Source organism: Haliotis rubra, unplaced genomic scaffold (assembly GCF_003918875.1).
Source record: "Haliotis rubra isolate DU_JTF1 unplaced genomic scaffold, ASM391887v1 Scf5, whole genome shotgun sequence".
Classification (NCBI taxonomy): domain Eukaryota; kingdom Metazoa; phylum Mollusca; class Gastropoda; order Lepetellida; family Haliotidae; genus Haliotis; species Haliotis rubra.
Genome location: NW_025767190.1, coordinates 3,304,960 through 3,316,415, shown reverse-complemented (window position 1 = coordinate 3,316,415; position 11,456 = coordinate 3,304,960). Strand labels below are relative to the sequence as shown.

The 11,456-nt window shown below is 38.4% G+C and overlaps 1 protein-coding gene across 1 annotated transcript; it reads left to right on the top strand.

The window, feature by feature from the left end:
• The first annotated feature begins 3,967 nt into the window (after nt 1–3,967).
• LOC124291815 (trypsin-like) lies at nt 3,968–10,005 on the top strand. The gene is made up of 7 exons (XM_046728893.1): nt 3,968–4,026; nt 5,981–6,114; nt 6,855–6,952; nt 7,378–7,643; nt 7,983–8,128; nt 8,295–8,349; nt 9,846–10,005. Exons 1-7 carry the CDS (start codon nt 3,984–3,986, stop codon nt 9,947–9,949), a joined length of 846 nt encoding a protein of 281 aa, XP_046584849.1. The 5' UTR covers nt 3,968–3,983; the 3' UTR covers nt 9,950–10,005.
• The last annotated feature ends 1,451 nt before the right edge of the window (nt 10,006–11,456 follow it).

Here is an 11,456-nt window from a genome sequence, read left to right as displayed (position 1 = left end):
ACATTCATTGTAACACACATCTAACCTGACAACCTTGTATCATTATATCTATACAATCATTGTGACACACCTAACCTGACAACCTTGTATCACTATGTCTATACATTCATTGGGACACACCTAGCCTGACAACGTTGTATCATTATGTCTATACATTCATTGGGACACGTCTAACCTGACAGCCTTGTATCATTATGTCTGTACATTCATTGTGACACACTTAACCTGACAACGTTGTATCATTATGTCTATACATTCATTGTGACACACCTAACCTGACAACGTTGTATCATTATGTCTATACATTCATTGGGACACATCTCCACTTCATTATCGTGTGTGTCATATTTGATCGAGTTTCTAAATCCTTACAGTACGGTTCCTAAGCCAGTGCCAATAGCCACCAAACCTACAAATCTTAAGGAAACTATTTAGCCCAGTGGTTAGAGAGTTCAGGCTCATCACGAAGACACTGTTGAATCAGATTGTTTGTGTTTTCGCCGCGATGGCTCTAATATTAGGGGAAGTGGCCTAAAGACCGACTCATTAACATTGTTATGTCTGTGTTCACAAAAATGACCACCATGGGTCGAGAATTAATACTTTAAAGATAAAGAACAGTTAAAAGGCGCGTCTTAACGTTTAGCAAACAGACGAAAACTCAACAAAGTACAAGTCATGAAATCAAACCGAATGATGTAGAGTCACACCTTTACATTGGTTCAAAGCACAGAATTCCTGAATGTACACATTTGCTCATATAATGTACGTCTCGAAAATAGCTTTACAAATGTCATGCAATTCTGCATTATTTGTGAATGGTAGCAAGTTTCATAGACAAAAAGCATCCAGAACCCCTTAGAACTTAGGAATTCGACTGAAAAAAGTGTCATATTATCACATTGTAACCCTTGTTAGCACATTTTGTACTTCCATTGTAATTCATTGCTGTGATTTGTGAAGTTAAATTGTTTCATACAGTTGTTAATTATATAACAGGTATTTGCTGTTTGTCGGTTTCACTCTGAATTCTCTTGTGAATAGATTTCTGGGTCAACTTATTCGACATGTAACATGCCTCATAGTCGCAGAAGAAATTTTGTGGAGAAAATACATTGTAAAATTAGAAACATGAATTTACGCTACTTTAACCTGAAGAAATAACGCTACATCAAAATTCTCAGTCACGCAAATTTAAATTGTCAGCATGGCATATAAAATATCTTTAAAGTATTTTACAATCTGATTTCCGTGTCCGCGGGTGAAAAGATCCCAACGATCTATGACATCCCTCTGCTTCCCTTCCCGCTGATCTGTATAATTATATAAAGTCAAAACAAAGTGGTTTGGTCAAGAGGTGTAAGTTACTGCATCGATGACTAGAAATAGAGGGGACCAGCGAGACGGTCTTTTCTGTTCCATATTTAGATCAGATTTGGAGTGATCCAAGAGGGACGACTTCAACTTTCCCATAATCGATTTCCCCTTCATGTCAAGCAATATTCTTGCAGCTCCAACCTGTATCGTCTACGATTCACATATTTTGATGTACAATCAATTATGCTCTTTCTGCGAAGAATTTAGAGATCGTCATATCACAATTGCCCAAAGGGTTATAACATTAATTGTTTAAAGGATACATGTTGCAAAATTGTCAAATTTGTCGCATCAGTTGCAAACAGTATTTTGGATAACTCCGTATTGTCACGTCCCTTATTTCCGGCTTGTTCCTGAGTGTGTGTGTATCGATTTGTTATTGTTGTTGTTTTTGGATTTCTTGGCTTACACCTACGACTTTTAACCTCACATAGCCATTTATATTCACACCATAATTCCGTTTGTTTGGTTGTTTCGGGCCCATCATGAATTGGTTTTATCACATGCTACGATCAAAGGCGAGGTTCACGTGAAATACGTGCACCGTGATTAAGCAATTATCACATTTTAGTAAAATCAATTGATGTCGTTGTTGAAAAGCAAATATGGGGCCTCTTCAAATCACAACTGTTCAAAGATGGTAAGTTATTAGTACGATCACATGTCTTTAAAGGTTATTGCAAGTGATGTTGGTTATCATCAATCGACTATGAGCAGATAGAACAGAAAACAACAGTAAAGTAATGTCAGCGTTCAGGTCGACAACGAGTGACAACTCCTAGGTAGGATACAGTCCTTCGCACGATTTCATCTGTTCATGTCAAGTGACCTGTTAAAAGCCTAGCTTGGTGTCAAGCACTAGAATTTGAGGTCATGGCGAACTTGTATGATGAAAGTCTATTTCGTTTGTTCATGACTGATGGATGGCCGAGCTCGTGTTTGGAAACACTGGATATGCACAACGGAATATCCTGGAGCAAGTACCATTTGCCAGTAAGCGGTTTCAACTCTACCTTGATATCGCAATCCCATGGAGCATGTGGACATTATGGATCGCATGAAACCTCAAAGTCCTCCAGTTCAAAATCTTGATGTATTGAAGCAAGCCCTACGCCCAAAATGGAAAGCAATAAATCAACATCAAATTCAATGTCTGATACAGTCAATGAGGAGTGGGGCCAGGATTTTATTGCAGTTGGCGAATGTTACACCCAATATCGGTCATTGATACTTATGTGATTTCTTGAGGATTGTATGCCATAAAAAGACCGCGTTTGTTAACGTTATACGTCCATGGGTATCAGCAGTACAAAATGAGTCAGTGTTTGCTATGTTTGCTTCTATGAATAAACTACAGTTGTACGTTCTTTTTGCGTTTAGATTAACGCTAAATTATTCCTTAAGGGTCAGTTAGATAGTAAGTTAAATTGAGGTTAGGATAAGTTCCTTTGCTGTGGTTCATGGTAACATATATTTGCTGTGAAATATATGGCGTGTTGCGATACTTATTTCCATGTAGTTAGATTTTAAGTATTTTTGAAGAAATGGAAAGACAGGCCAAGACTTATATTCTGTTTGAATACCGGATGTTTTACATAAGCAGACAAGTTGCAACACATATTTCGATTTTTGCAATGTTGTTATTATAAGTATTATACTCATTTCAGCTTTGAAAACATGCAGAGTTGTCAAACGGAATTATATCTGACATTTTCACATTGTGCCGTTGCTACTTACACACACCTGGCTCAAAGTGAGTGAGTGCGTGAGTTAAGTTTTTCGCCGCACTCAGCAATATTCCAACTACATGGCGGTGGTGTATAAATAATCGAGTCTGGACCAGACAATCCAATGATCAACAGCAAGAGCTTCGAGTTACGCAATTGGGAAACGATGACATGTATCAACCAAGTCAACAAGCCTGACCACCCGATCTCGTTAGTCGCCTCTTACGACAACCATGGGTTGCTGAAGATCAATTCCAACCCGGACCTTCATGGCTCCCTGGCTCAAAGAAAACATTGACCAATGTTATACTATTTTTTTAATAATTTGAATGATACTTGCTTGACACATCAAAGTTTAAACTTTTTAAATATATCATTTTAATATAAATAATTATTCCTTCTGAGACCCAAAACCTTGCATAGATTTGCTACCCTGAATGTCTAAGGATGTAACTTCTCTTATCTCAGTCAAGGTCAAATGAGAAATACTACGCATTGATTAATCTGTATGTATACATCCATTTTTCAGGATCGCTCTGAAACCCGTTTATTAACTAATGTCATTATATAAATATCAATGTCAATCGTAACAAGGGGTTACATCGCAAACTATTTTATTACACTGGATTTTGTAACTGTGCTTCCTAGTGAATATTATTAAGTGAACAAACCATAGTTTGTCATTTTTATGTACAACATTGATTCACCTGTAAAGGAGACACTTCCACGTTTGGCCTAAGTCTTATCACAATAAGAACAAACCCCAGTGACTTAGACTTCTCTTCTTATCACTCTCGCCCGGCACAGAGGCAACACCTTGATAAGAAAACAGTTTCAATAGTATGTTAGGGACAGTGACAGAAGGAGTGTTTGGAGAAAATGTCAGGAGTTTTGTTTCTCGTTCTGGCATGTTTTACGTCAGGTAGGTCAAACCGATTACCTTTAGTAATAGATAGAAACACCTTGCGGTGTCTTCCATAAATTCCTAATTAAACTCCTCATACTGTTCTATCGAAAAAATTAGGTTAAATGTAGTTGGAAAGTGAAAATTCTGATCATTACGACAGTGCAATAGGTATTTTCAGTTGCTTATGAGGAAAGCCGCAATTTACAGAGTCACTGTGTTCTATCAAGAAAATGACGCAATAATTAATCTTTAAAATGCCCTATGTTTCTCAACCATTCATGTGTCGCATTTTACACCACGTGATCGGTGTTTTTCCTTTGATGTCATGACACAGAAAAATATGGTCAACTCTTTTTTATTTCAAGCATGAATCAAGTCTAAAGTTTTAAAAGATTCAGACTTAATAGAAGTGTATATCGTCGAGAATATGTTTGTAAAGTTTAGTCTCTATGCTTTGTCTACTTCTTAAACTAAACTATATTACTGTGCTGAAAGTGAGATTCTTTATTGTTTTACGACTGAACACATGGTTTGAACACGTTTATTTCTTGAACCAATATTTGGACATCATACAAGTGATAGGAAACGCATGTGTTGCTATCCAGTTGAAATATTTGAAATTCTCATTGCAGTGGGTCCGTTAAATTAACTTTTTTTTAAAAAGCATTTTGTCGATATAAATAGTGGTATGGTGTAAGGTCAAGGTTCAGATTAAAAATCCAGATGCCCCAAATTCCACAAACCTAGCCTCCCGAATTGTTCTAGCCGGGTTTCGGATAAAGAAGGTCCTATTTTTCAACATGTAAATATCTTATTGGTGAAATAATTTGATAAATAGTAAATAAATAAAGCAGTCGTAATGATGCGTTAATTGTGATTCTCATTTATAATCAATGGCTTATAATTAAATTAGCGTAAAGATATTTGTTAGAGACAATTGTCTGTTTTATAGTTTGTCTCTGTTGTATATAACACATCTTAATGACAAGGGGCGATTGGGTAGCCTAGTGGTTAAAGCGTTCGCTCGTCACGCTGAAGGCCCGGGTTCGATTCCCCATATGGGTACAATGTGTGAAGCCCATTTCTGGTGTCCCCCGCCGTGATATTGCTGGAATATTGCTAAAAGCGGCGTAAAACCATACTCACTCACTCACTCTTAATGACAATGGATACCGTCTTGAAAAAATACCATTTGATATATTCAGCCATTACTTCTGCTTACCCCAACAGAACTTTCAAATGTGACATAAATTTGCATGCAGCAATCAACACATCTATTTCTTTCTTTACATTTTATAGTTTCTGTTTACACTTTTGAACATCAGCAAAAGATCTTGTTCTCATCGTAATAAACAAGCCAAAATGAAACTCAGTTTAAACTAGCCCATCCATAATATATACACATTTATTCGTGTACGTAAAGGATGTTTGCATCGTAGGGGCAACACAAGAGCAACGGCACCTCTAATATTTCAAAACTTGATGACGTGACTTACAGAATAGACAATTGTAGATCTGGACCTTTAGGAATTAAAATACAGTAAAAAAAAACCTTGTGGTACACTGTTCAATCTAAGGAATGAAATTCTTTGCTGCAACAAAACTTAGCAAAAACCTCTTATTCTGTAGCCTCATAAATACAATACGAGCTGTATTGAAGTGAATACTCCAAACTTTCAGACATTTCTTACAAAGCAGTACTATGTGAGTTGGAATGAAATAACTCTGAAGCAGGAACTTATTGATACGAGGTTTTGAAGTACAAAATGAGCCAATAACAGGTTTGTAAATGATAGATTCGTACGTTCTGAAAACTATCTTCCTTTTATCAATACAAGGAACACAATGGTGTTTATTACACTAAAGGTATTTCAGATAAGTCGGTTTCACTACTGTTTCATGGAATAAAATAGCTTGTTCTGTTCTCTGTACGAGTGGTTCAGTCTGTTGTCCCAATGTGTAATTGCAGGTGTCTTCAGTGATATAGATTCTCCAGGATGTGGGATTAATGATGTGGGGTTTGACTACACCACCCTTCCAAAAGTAACCCGGAAACGCATCGTTGGTGGACAAATCGCAACTCCACATTCATTTCCATGGATGGTAAATAAGAAAGAGATCTTTTGAAATATCTGACTGAAATGTAGTCTTAGCCACTCTTTAGAAACCAGGCTGAGTCAATTGCACGACAATGTATTATATAACTGATGAATCATCAACAAGTTTCATTTCACTGGAAAAATATACTTAGTCTGTACAGAAATAAGATAACAGATATAAACAAGGCACACACACACACACACACACACACACACACACACACACACACACACACACACACACACACACACACACACACACACAAAAACACACACACACACACACACACACACACACACACACACACACACACACACACACACACACACACACACACACACACACACACTATTATTACATTCAGTTAACTGGCGAATCACCAGCAAGTGTATCAAGATTGACTACACTGGAAAAATGAACTAACTCTGTATAAGAATGTCGAGCAAAACTAGTAGGTAAATATACATATGATATTCTTTACATAGCCAGTTACGGTAATGGCGTCTATCACATCATATATATATTAATGTAAAATATGTTAAAGTGTAACAATAATTTGTAATTAATAATTTTTACAAGGACTTTAATAGGATGAATTAATTATAAAGCAGATACCCAGTGAAAGTTCATATCGTGTCATCACAAAAGTTCAATCAGGAGAATGCCTCACAGTAGCGTTAGGAATATACACTATATGAGTTTATAATCTTGCTCAGAGTCTGTGTAATTCTTTCTGACTGCAGGTTGCTCTTGAATATCGAGGGGTCTTTAACTGTGCTGGATCGCTTCTGAAGGGTTCGTCAAACAGATGGTATATCCTCACCGCTGCCCATTGTCTTCAGTAAGTTACCCAGTATGTAGATAATGAATGCCTTGCTGTATTGGAATATAGATAAATGGATCTCAGCGCAACCGAATACAAATGTACCTAACATACGATATGAAGTGTTCGTCACGTAAAACACTTCAGCTTAATCGAGCTATGGTTGCCAAGAGGATTATAGCTTAAAACGTTCCGCCGGAAGTGGGTAAGATTCCAAGATTTTCCCAAATTCAATTTTCGGTTTGATAATGATTCTTATGGAGTACTTGTACAGAAAGCGTTGTGTTTTCGCGGTTATTTCCTATACTATATTTATACAACTGAAACCAAAATAACGTTAATAGGGCCATTTTACATATATCCTAAGTCATACTCTCTTCCTGAATAAATCATAACCATTTTCTGAAACTTCAAACAATCGTGTCACCTACGTTTTGTACCAGTGGAACGATTGTCACGGATTGGAAGATTCGTCTTGGCGCACACGATCTGTCGGCAAATGAACAATCCACTGAGTTCATTGACGTCAAGGCTATGATGAGCCATCCTTTATTCAAGCCTCTCACACTTGAGCATGACACCGGGTTGATGGAGTTGGAGAGAGCACCAAGGATAAACAGGCCTGAAATCAGTTTCGGTTGTGTTACTGGCAATGAAACTGTTGCAGGAGAAACATGCTATGTTATTGGATGGGGTACAACATCAGAAGGTATATTTCAATCGAGGAACCGGTATGCCAATATTACCATTTTATGACCAAACAAATGTCATGTTGTATCACTGTGACACGTTTTATTCTGATTGGGTAAATTGAGATTAAATAAGTTTATTACTCCATTCCATACCTTAAGATTAACAGTACTTTTCAAACTAACACCCAGATAAATACAATATCGGTAAACAGATTATGGTCGTAATTTTACTGTATTATATTTATTATATTTTATTATATTTCCTTCATAATCTATAAATTGTTTCACTTTAGTCAAGAGGTATGTTTATTTCCATCAATCATGATTTTGAAAATATTAATTTTATATCCCAACAGAAAGCGCTCCATCAGATATGCTGCAGATTGTGGAGAAGCCCGTAATGTCCAAGTCCGCATGTAGAAATATATATGGCTCGAACGACTTCCACGAAGCTTCCATGATCTGTGCAGGTTATCCTGAAGGAGGGAAAGACCCGTGTAAAGTGTGTTACACATACATTTCTGAATATACGCTATTTTTGGATTACTAGACTTTTCTATGATACTTGACGTACCATGACGTGAATATTGACTAGGTTATAGTCCTAAAACCCATTCTTATAACCCCTTATTTCAATTGCTTAAACGGTTTGGGCGTGTGTGTTTCAGGCTGACAGCGGTGGACCATTGATGTGTTATCGTAATGGCCGTATGGAAATAATTGGTACGTATTACAAAATATATGTGAAATAGGGTTATATAATGACATACATGTATGAAGAATGTCAAAAGTACAGCTAGAATATATGATGTGTTAGGAAAATTGAGATTTACGTAGCACTCATGTCTGATGAGTGTATAATCCTTTAATCAGATAATTTCCTTTTGTCAAAGCGAACATTAAATCTAAATAATATGTTTATACATCGTTCTAACCAGGGTGTTAGTATGTAATGGGAGCAGACATTGTCACGGATACTGGTATGACGACAGAGTTAGCGTGTAATAAGAAACAGACTATCAAATATTGCAATAACTGTTCAGAGTATATGTGAGGTGAGGTGAGGTGAAATTGGGTTTTACGTCGTGCTTGAGAATATTTCGCTCATATGACGACGTGCATGCGTGTGTATGTGTATGTGCGGCTGCTTGTACTAGCCCAGACTAAAGCTGGTTTTATAGTGCTAGCCCACTGAGATACCATGCCGCAGTGAAGCAGGAATACCCCACTCAGACACAGTATACTGACTCCGAGCCGACCAGTCCTTGTTGTACCCATTAATGCCGAGCGCCAGGCAGGGACCAACAAGTACCATATTTTAACGTCTTTGGTATGACGCGGTCGGGGATCGAACCCGCGACCTTCCGCTCTCCGGGCGGACGCTCTAACCGCTACACCACGGAGGCGGTCAGAGTATATGTAACCACAGGGTTATATAATAAGATACATTAAGCATAAATGATGAGTTAGGAAAATTGGGATTTACATAGCACTGTTGTCTGAAGAGGGTATAATCTTTTAATCAGATAGTGCCTTTATAAAGTATAAAGTGTTCAAAACAAGATTATAGAGGAACATGATGTGTTTGGGATTGCACTTTCTTTGTGGGGTGCGGAATCAGGTCCTAGATGGGACTCGTCCCGACAGGGGTGCGGGGGTCTGTGTTTTGCTGGGAGGGTGTGGTCCCAATAGAACATGTGTTCATTTAACCACTTTCTGAATGACATTGTGTGTTCAAAGATTATAGCGCTCTGAAAATGTTATTTAACAGCTTTATATCTTAAACTTGTACTCTAGACCTCCTGACCCTGAAATGCAATAAACGTCTGTTATTCTGTTATCAACGTGTTATCAACATTAAATGTTTATGGTATGACTATAAATTCTATAAACCAAAGGGGTTAGGATGTAATGGAAGCGGATACCGGTGTTAGTATCTGTACCAACAAATACCGTTCACAATGGACCGTCAAAGATTGCAATAGCTACTTATAGTATGTGTACATTGTAGCATTTGTAATATTATATGTCATCAATACATTGTCAAACAATGGTCATGACCTGGGGCGAACGTATTCCTTCAATACAGTACAAGTCTAATAAAGAGTGTGTTAGTGATATAATATATAGAGAAACAATGACAATGATTTCATATTATTCTTACATGTCTTAATAGATGCGTTATCATGAACAGACTTTAATCAGTTTAAATATTTCAGGAACCGTCAGCTGGGGCTTTGGCTGTGGTCAGCCTAATTCTCCAGCCGTATATGCAAGTGCAACAAGCGCCATACAATGGATTGTGACCACCATCAATGCATAATAAGCGTTATGAGGCACAGATTTATGTGCAACTTGAATACAGGTTTTCTAAACGCTTGTCACAGTTTGATTTGAATATCTATATGCAATGCGACGATAATTGTTTTGCAATAATTGTACGACGCACATATTAGACATTGGAAGGAATCAATGGATGAAGGATGGTATAAGTGCACATATAGCTACAATATGCAATTAAACTTTCTCATTGCCAATCAAACCCTCAATGTAGGATTGAAGTGATGTGCGTACGTCGTACGCAGTAATATTGCTTAGATTTACGGTAGAAATGTAACCCGATTCAGTGACAAACCACGGACTTGTGGAAACGATGTCACACACACACACACACACACACAGGCAAACACACACACACACAGAGGCAAACGATGTCACACACACACACACACACACACACACACACAGGCAAACGCACACACACAGAGGCCAATTCCGGTTCAAGTCGCATGAAGCAGCACTCAGTGATCTTAATAAACGGTTTCGTCAATGAGAGACTGCACAGCCCCGGGCTGCATATTTAATGCTATGTTCGCACTATCACGATTCACGAAATCGTGGTCTTAATCGTGGACTAATCATCGTGATCCTATCAGATCTTATCAGATCTCGAGGTTAATCGTGGCGATCGTGTTGATCGTAGAAAACTTTTGGACGGTTCAAAAATTTTCTTCGATCATCACGATTAATTGTCAGTCGTGATCATCGCATCAGATCGTATTGCATCGTAACAAAGCGCAATATATTGAATCTAATCGTGCTTCCAAATCGTGGTGATCGGAATCAGTCGTGGACAAGACAAACACCACGCTCTGTTGATCTCCCTCGAGCTGTCACGCTCTGTCGGGTCCCATTGCTCACGAATGACTCACAAGCAGATACGACAATTGACGCTTTTTCACGGACACCCACGATCTGTCACGAGGTCTTGCGCTCATATATGTACCGGGAATCAGAATTAATGCGCCTCATTCAGTGATCTACCCTTGAAGAGAGCATGTCTGTCAACCTGCTTTTGTTAGTTAATTTTGGAGGGTTTGAAAGATGCCACCCAAGGGTACCAGAGGCAAGAAGGGAAAGGGCAAGGCTGCCCCACCCCCTGAGCCTGAGCAGTCCTGCCAGAGTTTCAGTTTTATCAATAATAAAATTCAAAATATCAAATATCATCCTCTCCACCTTCCCCGTCATGCAGCCCGGTCATCCTTTGCCTTTGCCATGCGACCGCACCTTGTGGTGATTTGAAGAAAGCCTTCAGGAATTCCCTCTGATGATCCTTTGCATCTGTTCTAAGTGAGTTTCGAGGTGCAGGAGGTTGATCCACATCTAGCCACTCCACTTGCTCCCTCCGTTAGCTACGGCTGTCCATGCTTCAATGGGCACAGGTACGCTAAACAGCTCATATTTGTACGCTTGCACAAGTGCGTGGCACACTTATGGAACCATCTCTGAGATGGTGGACACTCCACACCTGAAGGCAGACCGATAGTTGT